The 24,191-nt window shown below is 58.9% G+C and overlaps 1 protein-coding gene across 1 annotated transcript; it reads right to left on the reverse strand.

The window, feature by feature from the left end:
- Nucleotides 1-1,190: 1,190 nt before the first annotated feature.
- On the reverse strand, nt 1,191-23,809 carry PODN (podocan). The gene is made up of 11 exons (XM_060140056.1): nt 23,692-23,809; nt 16,813-17,129; nt 15,365-15,458; nt 13,965-14,029; nt 12,228-12,337; nt 10,922-11,078; nt 10,502-10,617; nt 9,289-9,946; nt 6,077-6,225; nt 4,775-4,963; nt 1,191-2,135 (listed from the first exon to the last, which is right to left on the reverse strand). Exons 2-10 carry the CDS (start codon nt 17,122-17,124, stop codon nt 4,801-4,803), a joined length of 1,824 nt encoding a protein of 607 aa, XP_059996039.1. The 5' UTR covers nt 17,125-17,129; nt 23,692-23,809; the 3' UTR covers nt 1,191-2,135; nt 4,775-4,800.
- Nucleotides 23,810-24,191: the final 382 nt, after the last annotated feature.

A 24,191-nucleotide genomic window follows, 5' to 3' on the forward strand; every position in this document is an offset into this window, starting at 1 on the left:
GCTCCTTTCAGTGAATGCTTTGCTTTAAGGAGGGGATGTGCCCAAGAAGTTTCCGGACTCTCCCTCCGTCGTTCTCCTCAGCCCCACGGTGCCTCCAGGAGGCTCGCAGGGGACACAGAAGAGCCCTGGCCACACAGCCTGCTCTGGATGTACTCTGGGGAGAAGATGCAGCCCCAGGGTCTTGCACTGTGGAGCCCTGGAGACACTGAAGTGGGGGAGGGGAGGGGCCTTCCAGGGTCACTCCAAGAATCAGGAAGGTACCTGCCTCCCAGCCCCCACTCCTGAACTACTTCCATCCTCCTCCCAGGGCCATAGTCTGAGGGGCCCAGGAAGGGGCCCCGGCTCCCCCTCCCACTGCAGGGCTGAGGGCTGTAGTATCCACCATGGGAGCGTCTTTCCTTCCTTAAGGCCCAATCACCTAGGAGAGGTCAGACGTCAAGCTATCCTAACTCCCCACATGGTGTGGCCTGGCTTATTGGCCCCCTCCCTGTGTCACATCTCTAAGGCCCTTTGAGCAATGGTATCCGCTCCACATGAGGCAGGAACCTGCTCTTTACTGGGCTTGACAGGAGCATGCTTACACACCTGCAGTCGTGAGGGGCCACTACTTGCTGGGCATCTCATCCACTGTGGGGCAGCTCTGCCCGTCAGGGGTTCTTCTTTGCTCTAAGCCGGGTACGGCCTTCTGATCCAGCTCTGGCCCTGCTGGCGGTGGTGGTGCACTGGGCATGTCTGCAGCCTCTTCCCTGGGCAGGTCTGCAGAGACCAGAGCCCCAGCCCCCAGACCTGCCTCCAGCCCCTTTCCCACTCCAGCATCCTCTATGGGACAGAGCCATCAGGAATGCCCACTCAGTGCACAGGAGCCCTGCACAGCCTGAAGCCCGCAAGCCCTTTGCTTGGATGCTCAGACCCTGGGAGTGCAGAGTGAGCTCACGGCCGAGTGTGGTGGTCCCAACCTGCTGACCTCCACCCCGCTGAGGGGCTGCACCTGCCTCCAGGCCGCCTTACCTGCCACTAAGCCCCGCGTCCCTGGACCTCTGCCTGTGTGATTGCTTTGTGGGCCCCGAGAACTGAACTCTGCACTGACTCCTGCTGGTCCAGAGGTGCTGAGGTGCTTGGATCCTGCCCACCCGGCCAGGCATGAGCCCAGCACCTGGCAGGAAGCACACAGAGACACGGCCACAGGCTGCCAGACTGGGGTAATGCTTTTATATTAGTTTTTCTGTAACAAGAAAAATCTGCTTTGAAGTTTTTATCATTTTTTTTTTCCTTAAAAAAGAATTAAAAAAAACCAAAGGCACCCAGAACTCCCCTCAGGCCCAAAGAATAAAAAAGTTCTCTCATCGGTGCAGCTGGGCCCTTCGCTCTTGCTGTGCCCAGCCCCGTGGCCTCCGCCTAGTTCCAGCCCAAGGGCCCTAGCGGCCCCTGACCTTCCCTCTGGCCTCAGAGGGGCTGGTCCATCAAAGACGCGCCTGCAGCCGGCCAGGGCCTGGCGGGGAGTGACGGCCCCAGTGGTGGGGAGCCGGGTGGGCGGGCCAGGGCAGCAGTCCTGAAGGTTCCTGTCCCCAGATGGAGGGAAAGGAACAAAAGCCAGCTTTTGTGAATTCCAGAGGGTGCAGGCACCTGGCCGCAGAGAGGATGGAGGTAACTCTGTGTCTTCCGCAAGGGACAGACGGACGGGCAGACAGTCAGACAGCAAGCTGCTCTGGCCATTTCTGGCTGGGCCAAGAGCTCTCGGCGGCATAGGCCAGGGAGGGCTGTTTGCATGTGACTCGTGTATGTGTGTGTATGTACGTGTGTCCACAGGGCAGGGAACAGGCACCCATGAGTGCCGGGGCAGGTCAGACCCTTCATCGAGTCTGCAGGACTCAGGGAGTGATGGCGGTGTTGGGTGTGGGGCGAGAGTGGGACATTGGAGGATGATGTGCGGCTGTGTGGTGTGTGTGGGTGTGGTGTCTGCATGTGTCTGGCTGCGGATGAGCTGCAGGAAGGGGTGGGTGTGGGAGACTGGGTCCAGCCTGTGTGTGGAGCGGGGACCCGGCAGGTGCTGCGCTGGGTGTGTCCGTGAGCGAGGCAGAGTGGGGATGCACAAGGCTCAGGCACGTGCTGCAGATAGGCTCCAGCGGTCCGTCATCCTGCAGAACACGCAGGACAGTCAGGGGAGGCCAGGGCAGACCCGCCAACCACGACCAGCCTGGGACAGGTAGATTAGAGCTGGGGGCTCTGGGAGGGTCAGGCAACTGCAGGCCTGAGGGGGTGGTGCCCCGGGGGTCCAGAGCCAGCGGGTCACCCACTAGGAGGTGCTCCTGGGGGGCCTGGTGTGGACTGGAGGGACTTCGGATCTCTCTGGCCTTTCCCAGGGCCTCTCCTAGGGTCCCGCTCAGCACACCTGACCGCGGCCAATGTCCTCTAGAGGGGGCAGATCTCCTCCACCCCAGGACCCAGGGTACCCCTCGTGAGGGCCACAGCGTCCTCACTGAATGGCCAGTCACCCCAGTCGCTGACCCCTGGCTCTGCCTGAGGACAATGTGTGGAGAGAAGGGGCTCCCGCTTCATGGCCCAGGGCCCCAGGAGTCAAGCAAGATGACTGCCGAGCACTGCCTCTGGGCCTGCCCTCCACGCTTGGATAGCCAGCCCAGCACACTGCTCTCTCTGTCCTCTGGACTCCTTTCCCCACCTCCCTCTGTCATCCACCCACGGTATCCTCAACCCCCCTCAGGCCTCTCTCTGACCCAGGCCCCACTTCAATTCAGCTTCTGAACGGTGGCCCCGTGCCCTCCTCCCATGGCCACACCCTGGCCCCAGGACTCCCAGCTAGGCTCACTCTGACTCTCCCTCCTGACCACACCTCTCCTCCTGGCTACTCGCCACCACTGTGCCCACTCTCCAACATCCCCCCCAGGAGACCAACCCCTCCTGTCCGCACCCTCTTCCCTTCCCAGCCTGACCCCCAGCCTCTGCGAGGCAGCCATTCTCTTGCCAGTACCCTCAGTTCCCTTGTTCCTTGCCCTCCTGTCCCACACACCTGGCCAAAACCCCCAGCCATGGAGGGATCCAACTGGTCATCGTCTCCACACACACCCCCATCTGCTGAGCACCTCCTGCTGCACAGAGAGGTGTGCATCAGGCAGGTGTGACTTCATGTCCGGCTACCAAGCCACTAGTCTGCGTGTAACTGCAGCTACTCGGTCCTCTGTCCTCACGCCACAGTGAAAGGAGCACTGACCCTCCTGCCCAAGCCAGTCCTTCCTCCTGTTTCCACAGGGATGGCTACACCCAGCTCTCTTCTCTTATATTTTTAAATCCCCCCTCCACACTGCCCCTCCCCATCAGCCCTCAAGCCAGCTCTATCCCTTAAAAAAGGCTTAACATGAACAGAGCCCTGCCTGAACTTCACGCCCCCTTTCCCACCACCACCCTCTTTCATCTCTTCACAGTCAAACTTCTTAGCAGTGTCTACACGCCCTGGACCCTCTCCTTTCCAGCTGCTTTCTCCACCCTCTTTGCCCCTGAAGCCGCTCCCCACAAGGTCATAGTGACCTCCTTGTGGATAAATCCGGTGAGTCTGTGGCCATGCTCGGCTCCATCAGTCTGTCAGAAGCACGGCTGATTCCCTCTACTTCCAGAGAAGCCTGTGCATGGAGGCATAATGGGCATGCACACGTATGTGTGTGTGCACGTGTGCACACAAGGGCACGTGTGCCTGGGGAGGCATGTGCGCATGTACTCGCATGCACACACGTGCACGCAATGGTGCACCTGTCCTGCATCTGTGAATGTGCGATGGAGTATATACATGTCTGTGTGTGCACGTGTGGTGTGTGTTTGAGTGTGTGCTTTGTGCTAAACATGTGTGTACATGCTTAGACGTGGGTGTGAGCGTGTGTACATGTGGGTTGGTGTGCTGTGTGCACGTGCAGGTGTTTGTGTTGCATGCGTGTGTAATCACGCTCTGTCCTGGGCTGCCTGCATTTCTCCTGTCTCGGTGACCCGGTGCTCTGTCCCAGCTCCTTCCACCCATTCCCCTCCGGCTGGCCATGCTCTCTCTCTCTCTCTCTCTCTTGCTCGCTCTCTCTCTCTTGCGCTCTCTCTCTCTCTCTCTCTCTCTCACCCCCTCAAGGCAAGCTCCCCCAGCCTCCTGTGGCTTCAGTGACTGTTTCAAGGCTGACGATGCCTGGACCCCTATCTCCAGCCCAGACCTCACTCCTGAGCCCCAGACCCACATGTCCAGCCCACCCTGGGCAGCCCCTCCAGCGCCCTCCAAACTCATCACTCCCCCCCCCAAACCTGCTCCTCCCAGTACTATCGTTCACCTGGAATTCCAAGCTAGAACTGGTATCTTGTCTTCTCCCTCACCCCATGTCCAGCAGGACTACTTGGGCTCCTCAAGTGTGCACCCCAGACTCTTTTCAGGCCCAGCTGCTTGTCTGCATCCTTACCGTCTGCCCCCAGCATCTCTGGCTTGGAACCAGCAGTAGCCTCCTCCCGGGGCCCCACATTCATTCCCTGCTCCCGCCATCCCAGCCCCTGTGCGGGTCCCATCAGGGATGCATCGCCCTGCATGGAGGCCCCCGGCTCCGGCCGGCCTCCCACAGGTGCACTGTCATACCCGACCTCTCACTCAGGGCCTGAGCACACCAAGTGCTCTAACAGATTTGCAAAATGAACGATGAAGCAGGGGACAGAGGGTGAGGAAAGGACAGAAAGACCTAGACTGGGGTCAGGGCCAGGAATCTGGTGAAGCAGGTTAGCGCACCCCGCACGGACCACCTACCTATGTCAGGTGTGGTTACCCTGTCACTACCACCTTTCCTCGTCCTCCTCCTGCTCTTCCTCTTCCAACCGGCCCCGGTCCTTGGAAACGTCACCATACTCATGGTTGCCTTCTATGTCCAAGACCTGCAGGTGCTTCAGCCTCCGGAAGGCACTTTCCACCACAGAGCCCACGGCCAGCTTGTTAAACCTGTGCAGGCCACCCACGTGGGGTCAGTGCCGGGGCCTGACCGCGCCCACACCGACCCAGCCCAGAAGCGGAGCGCGGGGGACGGGCCCTCCGGGAAGACGCGCGGCAAACGCAAGAGGAGGCGCAGGAGCGCAGGTGTCGGGGGAGCTCCAGCTCTCAGTGTGGCTGCTGCTGGGGGGAGGGGTGACCCAGAGCAGCGGAGGGAAGGCCTCCCCCATATGTGCTCTCACTGTGACTTGGGGGGCAGACACAGACACCTCCTCTCTGCCTGCCCTTTGGCATTAACCTCTAGGCCTGAGGCTCCTGCGCTGCCAGCCTGGAGTCGCCTTGGTGCCGGGTGTGGAGGGGCACACAGACAAGGCCAGGGCCAAGCTGGGCCAGGGACACACTTAGGTTTGGGAAGGGGGAGGCTGGGCTCTGATCTCAGGCCCCCTCAACTCTCTGCACCTCGGTCTCCTGCAGGAGTCGAGAGGCACAGGTCACACTGCACCCCGACGTCACCCAGCCTGGCCCTCTGGGTCACAAAGCCCCCTGGAGTGCACATACTGCCTTACTCTGGTCTGTCTCCTCTCTGACTTGGGGGATGGGGATGGTGGGAAGCACCACCCTGGCTCTGCTGTATGGAAGCTCCTTGCGTAGCTGGGTCCCCTGAATCATCTGAAACCCCCAGAACCCAGTGAGGACCTGAGCATCTGCTGTCCTGGATCTGAGGCCCAGGCCCAGCCTGGACATCTGTGGACACAGTGGTCACCTGTGCTCTCTGGGCTTCAGCCTTCCCAGCTGTAAATTGGGAAGATGCTTTCTGTGGTCCCCTCCTGCCACAGGAACATCAATAACACCCACATGCTCTGCTTTTTAAATCTTCCAAAGCCCTTTCACAAACCTATGAACCTCACCAGGCCTGGCCAGGACTGTCCCCACCCTTGAGCGCTGAGGAAGCAGGGGCTCAGTGGGGTTCTGTGAGGTACCCAGGGTCACACAGCTGGTCAGCAGGAAAGCTAGGCTTCAAATACTGACCCCTACCTGCAAGTGGTTCCCATGTGACCTGACTACCCTGCTGGAGCCGGGCCAGTCCCCAGAGGGGCACGTGCGGGGCCCCGGAGGACCTCCTACCTGAGAAAGATCCCTTTGAGGTTGGGAGTAGAGTCAAAGGCATTGGCAGGCACAGTACTAATCTTGTTGTTCTGCAGGTACAGGTACTCGAGCGACTTGGGGAGCCTCTCGGGGATATCCGTGAGCTGATTCCCGGCGATGTCAAGCAGCTGCAGGGGCGAGCAGGGGAGCCAAAGCACTTAACAGCATGCCAAGCTCCCACCAACCCCAGAGCCTATCTAAATCTCATAACCCTGTGAGGTGGGGTCTATAATTATCCCCATTTCCAGATGGGGAAACAGAGGCTTAGAGAGGGTCAGAGATCTATCCCAGGCCATACAGCCTGTACGGGCCGGAGGCCGGTGCACCTGACTCCGAACCCTTGTTCTAATTGATGTACATCCTACTCCGCTCCTTCTGCCTTCCCACAGGAATTCACGGCCAAGATGTCTAGGTGTCAAAGTCCTCCCTCCTTAACACACCTGTCACCACCATCAGACTAAAGACCCCAGAAGGGCAAGGGCTAGGGGTCCTCCCATCTTTAAATCTCACCTCAGTGGTGTCAGATGAGGGTGGAGATGGGGCTGCTCATTCGTGGATCTCAGGGCCATGTGGACAGGGGCCAGGGGCAAGGGTTCAAAGCCCACAGTGACTCTGGCATGGCAGCCAGGCCCCAGGCTGGTCAGTCTCAGAGTCACCACAGGCCTAGAGTCCAGGAAGCAGGTGGCCAGGAAAATGGGGTAGTTTTCCCAGGGAGAAGGACGCGCCTGCAGCAGGCAGGAGACCCGGACGTGCCCGGGCCCGACTCACTGCCTGCCCCTTGGGCTGTCAGCACCCTTGCCCCGACACACACCTGTGCAGCCACAGGCGGGCTTCCATCATCTCTAAGCTCCCTCCTCACCCTGACGGGCTGGGGCTCAGGGCCAGGGGAGAGCACTCGCTTCAGTCACCTGAGGGAGCCTCCTTGTCACCTCCCCTACCCAGCAGGGCTCCCTGCTCCCCACTGGGTTCCTTCCACATGGTTCCAGCACTTCCTCATTCATTCCAAACATCCTCAGTGCCTGCCCATGGGCACTGGGGGCATGGAATCCACTGAGACGCTGCCTCCGTGCTCAGGAAGCCAGGCTGGCAGGGGAGATGGACACAACAATCTGACAACAGCAGCAGTGGAACTGGGCTGTGATGGGGGAGCCTGGGGGAGGGGCCCGATCCAGCCTCGGGTCGAGGGAATAGACGGCAGCCAGCACAGGTGGGGGCTCTGAAGCAACAAGAGCAGCTGCTTGTAGAAAGATCCAACAGTGAGAGGAAGAACCCCCTCCACAAGACACCCCATCCCCGACTGGACTCACCCGGGCAGGCATCTAACCAGCCTATCACCGGTGGCTTCCTGGAGGAGGTGACACTTTAGCTGAGTCCTAGGTATATTATAAGCTCCAGGAGGGTAGTGACCCTGGATCTGTTTTATTTCCCTCTGGGTCCTCAGTTCTAGAGCTGTGTCTGCACATGGTGAGGCTCGGTACAGGCTTGTGGAATGAAGGAATGAGTAGGTGCCACCAGGGTGGAGAAGGTGCTTCCAGCAGAGGCGACAGGATGAACAAAGCCCAGTGCACCTGGGAAACTGAGATGCTAGGCTGGGAGCAGGGGTAGACTAGGCCTTGAAGGCTGTGGCAAGGGTGCTGGTCTGGGTTCTAAAGGCAGCGGGGAGACACAGAAGGGTCCTGGGTGGGAGTGTAAGGTGAGCATGTTTTTTTCAAGATACCCTCTGACTGCATGTGGAATCTAGGAGTGGAGCGATCCTAGGAAGCTGGGGTCCAGGAAAGAAATGGGGAAGGCTTGACTTAGTGGTATGAGCAGTAGGGATGGAGAGAAGTGGAGAGATGGGGAGATGTGATGGTAGAGTTGGCAGGGTTTAGTGACAATGGGTGTTGGAGGGCAGACAGCGTGCAAAGGGGGTGTCAGGGCAGCATCCACGTTTCCCGTGGACACCTGGGTGGATGTTGCCCACTTCAGCGAGTTAGAAAATGCAGCAGAAGGAGCAGGTGTGGAAGAGAGGATAATGGGGTTTGGGCCCCTTAAGAAAACCCAAGAGAGACCGGCACAGGTGGTTGGATCCTGGTGTCTGGCACTCGGCCGGGCTGTCTGGGTTGGGAGAGACCCCAGCTGCTCCTGCAGGGCCAGCTGCCAACCCCCAACTCCACCCTCAGGGTTCTGCCCCACCTCCCAGCCTCCCACTCTCAGAGCCTCTCCCCTGTACTCCCCTCAGACATCCCCACGCTGACAGCTCCCCACACAAGCATGTACTATGCACCTATCACAACGAGGGCCCTGGTCCAGCAGGAAACACAACAGACTAAAATGCCCGCCCCTTGTTCTAGCAGGAAGAGCAGACAACAAACAAGCAAACAGATGATCTGTTGTCGGAAGGGATGAGGGTTATGAAGAAAATCGAAGCAGAGGAAGGTGGCAGGTGGTGAAGGAAGACCTCCCAAGGAGCTGATATCTGAGCAGAGCCCTGAGGAAAAGGGAAGAGAAGGCCTGAGGACATCTGGGAGAGAGGGGCCTGGTAAGGCAGCAGAGCCTCCCAGGTTTTCTCTAATGAAGTTCCCTTTCCGCCCCTCATTGGGTCGGCAGGTTTCACTTGTAACCAAGGAGGCTCAGTTCACGTGGCCAGATAGCCCTCCTGTCTCAGACTCTGGCCACGGGAGCCACACTCACTGACCAGTCCCAGAAGCCTCAAGTACACCCCCCTAGACTCTGCAGACTGGTGAGGTCAGCACCCCTCACAGGCCTGCCGTCCTCCCCTGCCCCAAGCCCAGCCTTCTCCAGGCACCTATCCTTTGCCCACAGGGAGGTGAGCTCCACTCTCCCATGCCACCTGAACTGTCCCTGCCCCCCAGTCCTCCTGAACAATGCCCAGTGCCCCCCGCACCTGCAGCCATGACCTCCCCTCATCCCCACAGGGCTCCTCAAGCTTGTCCCTGCAGGTGGTGAGCTCTGCCTAGCCATGCCCGCTGAGCTCTACCCTGCACTCCTGTACCGCGAGCCCGCCATACCCTGGGTATGGCCCAGACCCCCTACCCTAAGGCCCAGACTGCCCAGCAGGTACCTCCCTCATGGCGCAGCCATCCCGCCCACCCCTCACCCGGGCCCAGCGGATGGGTGGGCTCAGGGCAGCCAGACCAGTAGCCCCCACATGGGCACGGCCCTGCCCCCGCCTCGCCCCGCCCCCTCACCTGCAGACCAGCGAGGTCGGCCCAGGCACGGGGGGCCAGGGCCCGGCTGCGCAGCCGGTTGCCCGTGAGGTAGAGCTCCCGCAGCTGGGCCATGCCGGCCAGCGCCCCGCGCGCCAGGGCGGCCAGCTCATTGCGCTTGATCTTCAGCACGTGCACGTTGCGCGGCAGCCCGGGCGGCAGCGTGCGCAGCCGGTTGCCTGATAGGTCCAGGGAGCGCAGCTGGCGCAGCTTGCGGAAGGCATCGCGGTGCACCTGCGGGCTGGTGATGCGGTTGTAGCTGAGGTTGAGCTCCTCCAGGAAGTAGGTGGTGGCAAAGTCGTCGCGGCCGATGCCGGTGATCTGGTTGTGCAGGATCATGAGGGTGCGCACGCGGCGCGGCAGGCCGCTGGGCACGCGCTCCAGCGCGTTGTTGTACAGGTGCACCGTGTGCAGCCGTTTGAGGCCCTGGAAGGCCCGCGGGTGGATGCCCTGCGCGCGCAGCTGGTTGCTGTGCAGCAGCAGGTACTCGAGGCTGCGGATGGGGGTCAGCACGTCTGCGTCCACGCTCCGGATGGCGTTCTTCTCCAGGTGCAGCAGCACCAGGCTGCGCGGCAGCCCTGCCGGGACCCGCGACAGGTTGTTGCTGGACAGATCCAGGTACTCCAGGCTGGAGAGCTTCCTGGAGGGAGGCGGGGGATCAGGCCAGTGGGCAGGAGCCCACATGGCACTTGTTTCCAACATTATTCCCAAGGGAGGTGGTGGGGGACCTGCCTCTAACCCATCCCAGCTCCGCCGCTAGCTGACTGAGGGACCTCAATCGTCTCCGAGGCTCTCACTGGTTTGATTCCATGACATATTGGTATAGGAAGGATCTAGCATGGTTTCTGACACATAAGAGTTTATTTGAAAACTAATTGTTTTACTAACGCCTTTTGTCCTTTTAGGCTACCCGGGCCCTAAAAACTGAAAATAGATTTGCCTTCAACAAGAATGTCTGAGTTTCTATTTTGTACGAAGAAGACAGCCTCTGCAAACACTTCCTTGCCTTACTAGAATTTTGGCAGGCCTTACATACCATTATTCTTGGGGACAGAAATGTCAGTAAAGGCAAAAGTCTCAAAGTTCCTTCTCTGGAAACTGGCCAGGGGCAGGTGGGCAAGGGCCCGGCCATGTGAGCCCTGGGAAGGGCTTCCTGGGTGCCGAGCTCACACTGAGGGCCCAGGTAGGGGCTCACCAGAAGGTCTCGTTGTCCAGGCCCTCATCAGTCAGGTAGTTGTTCTGCAGGTACAGCTCACGCAGGTTGCTCAGCTCGCTGAAGGCCCCTGGTGGGATCTTCTCCAGCCTGTTGTTCTGAGAGGTGGGACGGTAGGGAGGGGAGCATGAGGGACGGCCAAGGGGCAAGGGCAGAGCCTCGGGATGAGGTGTGGAGCGGGGTCTGGCGCAGCCACGGGGAGGGGCCCAGGCCTAAAGTACTCCATGTGGGGCTGACAGCCAGGTGCCCGGGCTTCTGCTTGTTTCTCCTCTGCAGACGCTGTGCCCGCCGGCACGCGCTCAAGGCCCCACGGCCTTACCGCTGTGCCCACGTGGGACCGGGCTCCTCCCCTGCTGTGGGTCCCTGCTGTGGCAGTGCTCCTCCCTGCCCTCTCCCTCCCACCTTGAGGTGCAGCTTGTAGAGGGCAGGTGGCAGGTGCTTGGGCACGTGGCGCAGGAAGTTGCTGGACAGGATGAGGATCTCCACGTTGCTGGAGCCATTGAACATGTTGTCCGGCAGCCCAGCGTCCGCCAGCTTGTTGTTGTGCAGGTACACAGACCTAGGGCGTGAGGCACAGGTGCTCACCCACCCAGGCCTCCCAGCCCCGGCACCATCTCACCTGGTGAGGCTCCAGACCTTGCTCAGGTTGGGCCTGGGGCCCAGGGCACCCTCCTCCCATCTCAAGAACCCCAGACCCCGCCAAATCCAGTCCCCCCTACATAGCCGAGGGGACCAAGGACCCACCCCACAAGTTAGTGGAAGAAACAGGATTTCCTGACCCCAAGTTCCTGCTCCTCTATATCCTTCAAGGTTCTCAGCTGTTCCCCTAGTGTTGCAGCCCTGGAGTCCCTGCCTGTCGGCTTTACACAGCTGTCTCTGAGTTCTGTGGACTTCGTGAGAACGGTCCTATCCTTATCACCTCTTTGTCCCTTGTGCCCAGCACAGGATCCTGGCTCAGAGGAGGTGACCCCTCAATTCATTCAGCAAATATACAATGAGTGCCTCCAGGTGACAAGACTGTTCTAGATCCTAAAGATATAGCAGTGGACAGAACCAACAAGCCCCTGCCCTCACGGAGCCACCATGCTACAAGGAGAGAAGATAAGGAACAAGAGAAATCCGCAGGCGATATAGCTCATTCTTGCTGCGTGGCCTCTCTTGGGCCTCAGCCTTCTCATCTGTGGGAAGGGGCCATGCACAGCAACTCTGGCTCCTCCAGGGAATGGAGAGAATCGAGGTGACAGATTCAGGGACAGAGTGGCACCGGAGGTTGTCAGCACCTTCCCTCCCCAACACCACCCTGCACTGCTCACACACCTGTGCTGGGGGCCCTCACTCCTCCCAAAGCAGCTCTCAGCGAGGGATGGCTCTGCCTGTTGAAAGATGCTCCCTTCCCCCCGGGGGCTGGGGAAGGAGGGAAACACCCTCACTTGGCTCCCCGCAATTCCCCAGATATCACCCTCTGTCCTCGCCTCCTGTACTGATTCCTCCTCATCTTTTAGGGATCAGTCTTCCAGATCCTGTGCCCTTGCAGCCCAGGGCGTCTGTCACCGCAGCCCTGAGCATGGGGCATCATGCCTGCTCTGCACAGCATGCCCCTCCTCCAGGGCCTGTCTGGGCCCCTGGGCCCCACTCAGGGCTGGCAGCCTCTGCCTCAGCTCCTCCCTTTTCTCCAGCCTAAGCCCAGGGCCCCCCTCTGACCTCTGACCTCAAGTTTGGCTTCTGGCCAAAGGTGAGCCCGTAGATCTTGGTGAGATAGTTGGCAGCAAAGTCCACACTGATCAGGGCATTTGGCAGGAACCGGGGTGCCAAGGTCAGCTGGAAAGGGAAGAGTTGGGTACAAGGACCAGTGGCAGGTCAGAGGCTGCCGCTGAGTTACACTACCTGCTGCTCATCTGAGCCCCTTCAATTCGTCTCCTCCCTGCAACCAGAGCCATCTTTCTAAAATCCCCAGTAACACAAAATCAGTTCCCCATAGTCCTGAGCTTGGCACTCCAAGCTCTCCAGCCTGTCCCCTGCTCTGCCTGTTCTCCTGGTCTCTCCCCTCATTGCCCCCCGACACTGGCCCTCTGTGCAGCCACAGTGAGCACCCACACTTCCCCAGACCCAGATCATAGTGTCTACCCTTCATTCATTCAATAGTAGTCCCTGAGTCTGCAATATTCCAGGCACAGTTCAAGGCACTGGACATGTCCTAGGGAACAAGATACAGAGATACCTGCTTCCACCTCCACTACCAAAGCTTACATCCTAGTGAATGAACAGGAATAAAAGTATCTGAGAGTGATCACGGCTCTGCAGGGAATTCAAACAGACTGATGACAGAGAACGACTGGGTTGGTTGCTTGGAGAACAGGTAACACTTAAGGCATGACGGCACCCTAAATGCTGTCTGCGGGGAGAGCCCCCACACAGCAGGGGCAGTGAGCAGAGGCTTTGTGTGTGGGGTCTGCCAGGCCTGGGGGTGAAGTGGAGTGTGACGGGGCCAGTGGGGAGATAAGAGAGGCAGGCGGGCCCAGACCACACAGATCTGCAGGCCTTGGGGAGACGTGTGGGTTTCTTCCTGGGCCAAGGGTGAAGCCACAGGAGGGTTTTAAGTGGGGAGGGGAGATGGAGAAGTAGAAGTGAGGCACGATTTTGTAAAGCCCCTCTGGCTGCTCTGAGGAGAAGGGGCAGCAAACGAGGAGGCAGGGGCTCCACGTCTGTGTCCCGCTGCGGGATGGCGGTCCTGGGCTGGTGGGTGGGGGGAGCTGAGGGCCTGCAGTGGGACCACACGTGCGTGAGCGAAGCACTCCTGGATTTGTGGCTCTGACCAGTGGTGTTGCAGGTAGTTGGAGATGCCCTTTCCAGAGGTGGGGAGACAACGGGAGGACTGGGGTTTGGGGGTTGTGGCAGGAAGCACCAGTTCTACTTCTATTAAACATCTGGAGGAGATGCTGAGGAGGCAGGTGGACCTTTGAGTCTCAAGTGGGAGTAGGGGAAAGGCTGGAGACTGCCTCTGGACGTGGCCATGATGTAGATGGCTGTTACAGACCAGGGAGGAGAGACAGTCTCCTTGAGTGTTCAGAGAGAGGGGGCCAGGACAGACCCTGGGGCAGGCCAAATATCTTGAGGTTGAGTGCCTTTATGTCTTCACTCATGCTGTCCCTTCTACTGTGATGCCCTCCCCCTTGAGGCCTCTGGCTGAAATCCTATTACCCTTCATGGCCCTTCAAATGCCATCTCCTCCAGGAAGCCCTCCAGCGCTCCCTCCCCATGGGGATGAGCTCTCACCCCACTACGCCGATGCAGGTCTCAGCCTCTGCCATTATCTGACCGCTCTGAAGCCCTGGGTCTGGGCCATGTCTGAGCAGCAACAGGAACCCAGCAGCCAGCCCAGAAGAGGCCCTGGTGAAAGTTCCCTGAGCTTAGCCCCCGACACCCTGCCCTGCTGCAGGCCCCTCACCTTGTTATTGGCCAGGTACAGGTAATTGAGGTTGATCAGATGCTCAAATGCCTCTTCCGGGAGCCCTTCAAAGGACAGGCATCAGTCAGAGCCCTGGATGAAGGAGATGCTACAGGGGAGCACGTGAGCACTGACCGCCCCCGCACGCACCCCACTTGCCAGGACAGGGAGGTACTCCCTGGGGCAGGTGTGGCTCTGACCCCTTCCCAGCCCCTTTTCCTTCCCCTGGCTCTCAGGGACCCTGAGACACTTCCCATCTGCTGAGAAGAGCAGATGGGAAGTGTCCACTGAGAAATGACTGATCCCTCACCTACTCAGGGCAGCCTGGGTGGGAATGGGCCCCCGTAAGGTCAGGACACAGGGCAGAGGACATGCCAGGAAGGAGTGCTTCCCTGGGGGCAGCCCCAGAAGGGTCCTCTTCATACCCATCCCCACAGCAGGGCAGGGCAGGGCTGTGGCCTCTGAGCTTCCACCCCACCTGGCCCTCCCCTGCCCCATCTGGCAGATGCAGTGTCAGAACTGGGCTGTCACTGGGAGCCCGGCCAGGCTGGCCCTTCTCCAGTCCTGAAGTCGGCCTCTGACACTCGGTTCTGGGCTCCCAGACCCTCAGATGCTGGGACTCACCCAAGTATCTAACTAGAGGGAACAGTTACATAAACTGTGCAGCATCCCTCCACAGAATACCCCGTGTAAAGTAATAGCCACGGAGAGCTTTCAGCAACATGAAATTTGCGGCTGAGCTAATTGCTAAATGAAACAAAGCAGTTCTAATAGTTATAATATCCATACTATCAGACCAGCTATGAATTTAAAAACACAAAGAAAAAGGACTGGACTGAATTCTGCTGATGGTTGTACAACATATAAACTTACTAAAACTCATCAAATTGTACATTTAATTCGGGTAAACCTTATGGTATATAAATTATGCTTTTTCTTAAAATGGAAAGAAATATACCAACATGTCAATAGTGACTAAACTCCAAGTGGCAGAATTACGAGTGGGTTTTTTCTATTCCATTTTATTTTCTATATTTCCAAATTTTCTACTATAATCAGAAACTATTTTCATCATCAGAAAAATAACTTTTTCAAATTTGAGGACTCTACCCTCTTTGATTCTAAAGGCCTTCTGTGAACTGAGGAGTCTGTGACTCTTCAGGCCCTGGAGTCTGAGTTGCTCTGAAGCCTCCCCCCGGATCGGACGCCTGGGTCTCAGAAACACCCAGTGGCGGCTGTTAGGCAATCAACCACAGGGAGCCCCTGCCGTGGGGCCCCAGGGCCGGCCCAGCCTAGGCCTGCTCTTTCGCATATGCCAGGGTCTGCAGGGCGGGGCTCTCCCCATGGGCCCCCAGTTCCCTGCCTGGGGTCCTGGTGCCCAGCTCTGGGTGACCCCTCACCTCGGGAAGTCAGGCGGTTGTTCTGGAGGTTCAGAGTCTCCAGCCGATTCAGCCGGGAGAGCTCCCTGGGGTAGATCTTCTCCAGCTGGTTGTTCTGGGGAGTAGGGGGATGGGGGTGGTGAGGAGGCAGCATGAGGGGGTGCTGCCCCATTAGAGGCCTGCACCCACCCTCAGCCAGAGTCCCAGGAGCCAGTCCCTGTGTTGGGCGCTTCCCTTGGGATTCTGCCCCATGGTGGGCAAACCCTGGGGACTGGCTCTGAAGCAGGCCCAGATGTGGGCATTGCAGGCTCAGCAGTAACAACAGAGGTGTGGGTCCCCCTTCTAGGAGTCCCGCGCACACGCACACGGGCATCCACAGGCAGTTCAAACTTGGAATGTGGTCTACCCTGCACACCTGCTCCCTGCATGCTCCCACTTAGTGACAGGTGTCCCAGCCCATTCTCCCCTCCCCCAAGCCAGAAACCACTTTTAGTTCCCTTTCTACACCCTGTAGACCCCACTTCCCTTGAGATGCTTTAAAACCTGGGTCAGGTACCACCTCCTCCAGAAGCCTTCCTGGGTTGGATCAGGGGGCTGGATTAGGAGGAGCTGCTCTGGCCTCACAGCACTAGTCCTTCTATCTCTGTTTGTTATCTCTACCTGTTTAGGTCTCTGCCTCCCTCACAGACTGTGAGAGCCTCAAGGGCAGAGCATGTCCGAGACCTCCCTACATGCCCAGCACCCCACATAGGAGCAGAAGCATACAGCAGGTACACAGGAGCTATTCGATGAATGAAGCAACAATAAGTGCTGCCCTCAGCTCGTCCCTTTCCCTCACAGGCTACCCCGGTCTTGGGCTCCCACCACTGGCCAGCCCAGAACCCACAAGGCTACATGACCGTGGGCCGGTCACTTTTCTTCACTGGGCCTGGTCTCTGGAAATGGGTGCGACAGACCCTCCCTCTCCCCCAGGGCTGCTGGGCTGCACGAGGGTGTCATGGGCACACCAGCGCTCCCAGAGTCCCCGTCTGGAATGCCGTGTCCCACTTCCTGAGGTTCTAAAATCCAGCCTGTGCCTCAGCTGGGGAGCGCACTCTGTACCCTGAGCCCCCAGGGCGCTCCAGGGGGGTCTGCTTTGCTCTCACTTTCCTGGCCTGTAATGGAGTCTGAGGTGCCCTGACTGTCTGTCCAGAGGGTCAGCTGCCGGGCAGGTCTGTGTCTGTTCTCAGGGCCTGACTCTGCTGACAGGGCCTCAGCCCAGACTCCTCCCGTGGGACAAAGCAGGTCATGAGGTCACTGTGCTGTGTGCCTGGGACGCGGGCCGGGGGGTAGGGGGCCACGGCCCGTGGTGGAGCCAGCCTCCTCGAGTCTGACCTGCCCTGCGTCGGGGGCTGCGCGGGTGGTTCTGGGGCGGGAGTCACCGTGTGGGGGGCAGGCCCTGGTGACCGCTGGCGCGGCGCCGGCCTCACCTGCAGGGACAGGTGGTTGGTGTGCTCAGGCAGGTCCCCCGGGAACTCGCGCAGGTCGATGCCGCCGCAGTCCACGACCCCCTCCTGGGAGCAGGCACAGTCTCGGGGGCAGTCGATGGTGGGCGGGCCGCGCCCCGGCTCCTCAGGGCTCAGGACCAGCACCGGCTCCTCCTCCACGAATTCGTTCTCTTCAGGGCTCAGGCTGGGGGCTCCACTTCGGCCAAACACAGGGGCCCTCACGGCGAGCCCCGGTCCCAGCTGCAGCTGCAGCGGCAACAGCAGCAGGAGCAGCAGCGCCGCGCTCCGGGCCATGGTGCCTGCGGGAGGGGTCAAGTCAGACCCACCTGGACGCCAGGGCTGACCTAACCTGTCAGGTAGAGCAGGCAGGGGACCAGGGCCCACGAAAGTCATAATGGGGCCCTCAAGGCCACAAGGCAGAGCCCACTCTGGACCCTGTCCTCAGCATGCATCTGACCTGCTGGCTGCCGCCCTCCCCTCCCACCCCACCCACCCCCTCAGGGCTGCCCTCTGGAGGGGTCGGGGTGAAGTGAAGCCCTGTCCTTAGGCAGGTCTGCAAAGCCTCCCACAACCCTCACCGGGCCTGGCCTCAAGGAATCTGTACCCCCATTTCACAGAAAGGAAAGCTGAGGCCCGGGAAGAACTGTGACTTGCAGGGCTTGGCCTGGACCTTGCTGAGCTCTCGCTGCCCTGGCACAGGCAGTGCTGAGGCCCTGTCCCTCCTCCAGCAGCCACAGGCCATGGTGGGCCAGCACCAGCAGGGTGTGTCCTCAGCTTGCCATTCGAGGATCTTCAGGACGTGGCCCTGCCTCTCTTCCAATTCCCCCCCTCACCTGCCCCGCTTACACAGGTCTGTTTAGTAAGAAAGAGTAGCTCCTCCCTCCAGGCCTTCGCATGTGCGTTCCTTCTGCCTAGAACACCCTCCCCCTCTCCTGTGCAATCCGCAACTTCTCCAAGAACCAACTCCAGTGTTAGATCCCCTGAGATAACTCAGATGTCCCAGGGCTCTGCATCACTTTGTTGCCCCAGGGCTTTGCATGAGTTCGGTTGGGTTTTGAATATGTGATATTGTCTTTCTCCCACACAGGGCTGTGAGCCACTTTCTGTCTCTGTGTGCCAGGCACGGAGTAGTCATTAGTGAATGGAGCTGCTGCTGCCCCCAGAGCCCCCCAAGTCCTGTTCCTGCTTACACCCTCAGCTGCCCTCACCAAGGCCAGCTTTGCTCACGTGACCACTGCCACCTGCAAGAGACCACTCCCCAGCATGTTCCCTTGGGACAGCAGGGAGAGGGGGTATAGGGATGGCCTCAGGTCATTGAGGAAGATGCTGGGGTTTCATCCTCCAGGCAGCCATGGGTGTGGCTTGGCTCTGGGCTGGTCCCTGGAGATCTCTTTACAGGGACTCACTTAGAAAACACGTCTGGGGTGTGGTAAGTTGTAACAGGTGGTAGCTCAGGTACACTGACTCTGGAGTCATACACACCCCAGTTCACGTCCCCCTCTATCACTTAGTGGCTCTGACCTTGCTGAGCCTCAGTTTCCTCACCTTACAATGCAGATAATATATCTAACCTCAGAGCTCCAGGGAGGAGTCAGCAAGATAGCAGATGCAAAGCACCTAGCACCCGTTAGGTGATGAGGCGCTGCTATCACTGCTGCAGTGATTGTGAACGCAGGTACAAGACAAGCGTCCAGGCCTGGGGGCACCTGCCGCAGTCTGAGCCTCTCTCCCCACCATTAGAGCAGGGATCACAACCCAGAGTGGTTAGAAGGGTCTGACGAGATGCTGGGCCTGGGAGGGTTGGGCACCCTGGGAGCTTGGTGATGACACTGATGTCTGGTTAAGAAGGCAGGCTCTGGAGCCAGAGAGCCGGGGCTTCGAGCTCAGCTCTGGCTCTTATCAGCCGTGTGACTTCGGGCAAGTTGTGCCACCCTCTAAACCTCACCTTCCTCACCCATCCATTGGGTGGCCCCAGAGCTGTCCTACTGGGGATACTGGGAGAGTCAGTGGGATGCACGCACTGCACACAGTAAGTGCTCAATAGATGTTAGCTCTCTGCTAGTTAGCTCTACCACTAATATCTGATCCATGGGCACTGTTCACATCCCAACCACGCCACTCTCCACTTCAGAACCCCCTGCTTCTTCCCTTTCCCGTGTAGCTCCTGATTGCGCTTTTCCAGTCCAGTCCCAGGCCCACCTCCTCCCAGATATGACCCTCCTCCTCCTAGCCTCCTGTGAATTCCTGCAGCCCTGTGACTGCTGCGGTATTTCAGATACTGCTTTGCCTTACTCGTTGGCTCAGCCAGCTCTCGAAGGTGAGGCCCCATCTGCCCCCAGTTCTGTGCTGGGCATGGAAGATACAGGTAAAGTACACAAGGCCCCTGCCCTTTGTTGTCAGGAGGCAGCAGACCCCAGTACAATAACCACTGCCCACCAGACTGGGTGAGCCCTGTAAAAGGGGCCCCAAGGTGCACGAGGCCCCAGAAAGAAAGCTGTGAGGAGAGAGAAGAGGGCTGGCAGCCTGGATTGCTTGACCCTACAGGCAGGTCCCGAAGGCCTAAGCAGACTTGGGCCCCAGCCACTGGCCCAGCAGAGCACCAGGGAGCCCAGCACACACAGCTCCCAGGCTCCATCGGCAGCAGTGAGCGATGCATGCTGCAGCCCGGCCCTGCCTGCCCTACGACACCCCTGCTGCTCCGTGCCCTGACCAACTGCGCCATAAATCCTTGGCCAGTCTACAGACCAGCATTCCCAGGGCACGTTATAACCCCCCAGCTAGGTCCACAGCCTTCAGTCCCTGGCGCCACCAGCATTAGACCAGAGTCTCCCCACCCTGCCTGCCTGCCTGCCTGACCCCACTGCAGATCCAGACTCTGGGAGGCGGAGTATGGGCACAGGCCCAGGCCCCAGATTCAATCAGGGCAGGAGGCCAAGGAGGAGGATCCTCCCCACATACCCTGTACACTCACCTTCAGTTTCATATCTATAAAGATCTCTAAACTGTATCTGTAAAAACATTTAATTTATATTAACATCAAGAACCATATTGAAAATGTTATCCACACCACTTTATAGATGAGGAGCTGAGGCCCAGTGGGATTGGCCAATGTAACACAGCTGTTAGGTGGCAAGGCTGAGCTCCCAGCCTGAGTCTTAACCACCAAGCCATGAGGCCCTTCCCTGGGCCAAGCACAGCTGGGCACCAAGGACCCAGACAGACGACTCAGGTATGTCTACTATCCTTAAAAGCTCACACCTGCACTGCTCGATGTGGTGGCCACGTGTAGCTACCGAGCACTTGAAATGCGGCCACTCTAAACCGAGAGGTGCTACAAGTATAAAAGGTAGTGTACGTGGATTTCACACACTTAGTACAAAAAAGTAAAACATCTCATTAATATTAACGATATCTTATAAAATATCTCATTTATTTTTATAGTGATTACATAATATTTTGGATATTTTGAGTTAAATCATTAAAGTTTTGCCTGTTTCATTTTACTTTTTTAACGTGGCTTCTAGAAACTTTTACATTACACACTTGTGGCTTGCATTTGTGGTTCACATTATATTTCTAATGGTCAGCGGTGGTCTAGACATTATGTGTAAATTAAGTATTATAATCCCAGTGTCATCAGAGGTGTGACAGAGGGAATCTAGCGTCCATAGGGACCCAGAGAAGGCCTAGGTGGGCCCGATGCCTAAGTCTGCCCGATGCCAAGAAGACGTCCAAGAAAACGTGATGCTTTATTTAGCCACGAAGGATGAATATTAGGCAAAAGGAAAAGGGTGATACAAGCAAGGGGGTCAGCATGTGCAAAGGCCCTGGGGCAAGAGAGCCCATGTTACCTCTACAAAGCTCACTAGAGTGTCTGGTGTGGTGTGGGGACTGGGAGAGATGCAAGTGGGCAGGGGCCACAGTCCAAGCCAAGAAAGAACTTGAAAGCCAGGTTAGGAAGACTGACCCTTGTCTTAGGAGAAATGAGGAGCCATTGAAGAGCTGGAGTGTGGCATAGGCAGGTTTATGGAGGGACCAGTGGGGAGCTCTCAGAGGCTGTGCCGTGGTGCAGGCAACGGATAATAAGCCTGGTCTGGGCAGAGGGAGGTGCTGGGCTGCAGGGATGGAGAGAAGGAGGTGGATTCAAGGGAGAGAGAGGAAGAACAGACAGGGCTTGGAGAGTGGTGGCCCCAGTGCCACGTCCCCCTCCTCCTAGCTTGGCCAGCCACCCTCAGGATGTTGGGATCCTGGGCAACTCCAGCTCCATCACCTAGTTTACTGTGTGACTTTGGCGACATCACTGACCCATCTGAGTCTCAATTTTTTTTGTTTCTCTAAGAATGTGGAGCAAGATAAGCCCCCAAAGCCCCTTCTTTGTGCCTAGCCATGTTGGAGCTGGGTGTGGAAGAACAGAGGAGAGAGCCTTCCTAGTCTCTGGAAGTCCCCAGAGTGAGGAATCCCCCTGGTGAGCGACAGCAAATGCTGAGCGAGAAGGGCAGCTCAGTCTGTGGTGAGTTGTTCCAATCCTGACTGCTGTGTGCGCCTGGACAATCACTTCACTGCTCTGAGCCTCTGTTTACCAGTCTGGGCAATGGAGATGAGAGCTCCTCGTGAGGCGTCAATGAAACGACATGCCCAGCTGATGCTGGCACCCAGCAAGCGCAACATACTTGGGGTTACTGTTACTGAGGAAGTACCTGGGACCCGCTGTCCCCCACCCACCCACTCACCCCAGGGAACCAAACCTTAAGGTCCTGAACTGCTTAAGTGGGGGATTAAGGCAAGACTAGAAGAAGGAAGGGGAAGGGAGATCCAAATCAGGAGGTAGATCCTCAAACCCCAGCACCACCTTCCTTCTCCACTCAAGTTCAGTGAAGATTTGCTGACCACCTGCTCTGTGCTGGGCCCTGAACAGCTGCTTCTTATTGACTATAACAGAAATCCCAAGGCTAAGAGTTAGTCTTCCTATTTTGCAGATGAGGAAACTAAAGCACAAAGAGGCTCCCACTGCTGCCCATCTCCAGCAAGCTCCTACTCACACGTTCCTGCCCTGGGCAGCTGCTCCTGCCCCCTTGGCTGGGTTAGGGAGTTCCTTGATGCTCCCACAGCACCCTTCGGGGCTCAGCTGAGCCTTCCCTGGCTCCCCAGGCAAGGAGCAGGTGCTCAGAAAATGTTTGCTGAATGAAGGAATGTATTTGTGGAAGGCAGGGTTGGAAAGAGCTACAGCATTATTATCTGGTCTGATTCCCTCAGTTTACTGATTAGTATTTTAAAGGCAAGGCCAGGATTAGAATTTGTGTCTTCTGACTCCTGCTCAGAGCCCTGAGCCGGTCTTGAAGACTGAGGAGGAGTTCTCCAGGTGGACAAAGGGGAGGAAAGGCACTCAGGGCAGAGGACAGGGCATGAGCAAAGGCACAGTATGGGGAGGGCAAAGAGGGGGGTATGTTTAAGGAAGGGTAACAGGGAATCGAGGTCCAAGTCTCCAAGGGCATCAGGCACTCTGCTAACGGGTTGATGATAGGGAGCTATCAAGGGTTGTAAGCAGATCATGGTTGGAGCTCTTACGCAGGACTCTACCAGGCCTAAAGGTGCCTCCATTAGTCACCCCTGTCCCAAGATTCAGTTAGAAGGGACAAAGTATGCTCCCACAAGATTTCATGAAAGCATTCATGTGAATCTGACATTTCTTAGCTTGCACTCTAGTTTAGAATCAGCTGGGCCCCGGGCCCTAAAAGGGGACATGACCACCCAGGAGCTCCCGTGGTGCCTTATGTAGCTGAGTCGACCACACCTTCACCTTCCCCAGCCAGCCCTAAGTCGTAGAGCAGACACTCAGGTTGCGTGACCCTCCGACGTTCCATGATGCCCTGCAAGCGCCTGGTGCGTATCCTTCTGCGCCTCCCGGACCGGATCGGGACAGTCAGTGCCACACGCACGCACGCTTGTGTCTGCTCCTCTCCTGAAGTTCAGGCTGCAGCTGCCTCCCACCCCCAGCCTCGGCCCCAGCCCCGGGGGCCACCAGGAGCTCGCTGAAGCCCCCTCTTCCACCTGACAGCGCATCAGGTATTCTAACGCCACGATCTTATCCTCAGCCCAGGCCAGCCTGGCGGTTCAAGGACCTTCAGGCTGGGGGCTTTGGCCGCTTTCGCCGGGGCGCGCCGGCCTCGCCCCCCACCCCACGCTCCGCGGCCACCCCCCTGCCCCCTGCTCAGTCCTGCTGTCCCAGCGGGGAGGCAGCTGGATAGACAGACAGACTGATACCAGGCCCCCAGCTGAGAGCTCTGGCTCAGCGATTGCGCGGCGCGGGGCCGGGGAGCCAAGCCAGGAGAAGGTCGGGAGGGGGACGCATGGGCTGTCCGCGCGTCCTGGGGGCAGATCTCTGTCCCTCTATAGGCCTCAGTTTCTCTGTCTGTAAAGAGGTCGAAGGGTGGGCTACCTGGGATGAGCTGACGTGGAAAGACACGGGCATACTCAGCGCCCAGGCTCTAAGTACAGGGGTCCTCGACCCTCCCTGGTTCCACCTGCCCCCCACATTCCCTGTTGCCTGCCCGAGTCCTTCCACTCCACCCCCCACCCCATCCGCCCTCAGATTCTTTCCAGATGTGCGCAGCAGGAGGGGCCGGGGCTGGGACCAGCCTCTGGCGGGAGAAAACAGGCCCCTGCGGGGTGGGAATCGCGGGGGGTCGCGCCCCCGAGGGAGAGCTCTCCGGCTGCGCCCTCCGCGTAGGGCTCCGATTGATGGGGCGAGATGCGCGGCCCCGCCGGGCCAGCTGCTGGAGCCGTCGCACCAGGCGGGAAGTCCGAGACCGCTGCCCAGCTCGGCCCCGGCCCTCGGCCCACCCGGCCGCCCGAGCCCGGTACCTGCTGCGCCCCCGCGCCGCGCCGCGCCCCGCCGGCCGACCGCGCTCTCCCGAGTCTCGGCTGCGCTCCGCTGGCGCGGACTCCTTCCATTCAAGTCCAGCCGTGCGCTCGGCGACGCAAGTTTTGTTGTGGATTTTCTCCTCCCCGCCTCTCCCCCGCCCCCCACCCCACCCGCCCCGCGCGCATCTGCTGGACGCCGGCCTCCCCCGGACACAGGCGTAGGGTCCCCGCAGGCGGGGGCAGGGGAGGGCCCGCCTCTCCCCGCGTTGGACTGGGCCGAGCCCCACTTCCCGGGGAGGCAGTGCCGCCGCACGGACCCCTCACCCGCTCTCCGCCCTGGCGGGGCCGCCGTACCCCCCCCGGGACCCCCACCCCCCCGCTCCAGGAGACGGGGAAGGCGGGGTGTCTAGCCCGCAACACTTCCTAGTTCCCAGCCTTCCCAAGTGGAACTGGACCCCCTCTAGGCCCCAGCACCTGAAAGGAGGGCCGAGAGAGGGCCC

Source organism: Lagenorhynchus albirostris, chromosome 2, assembly GCF_949774975.1.
Source record: "Lagenorhynchus albirostris chromosome 2, mLagAlb1.1, whole genome shotgun sequence".
In the NCBI taxonomy this organism is placed as follows: Eukaryota; Metazoa; Chordata; class Mammalia; order Artiodactyla; family Delphinidae; genus Lagenorhynchus; species Lagenorhynchus albirostris.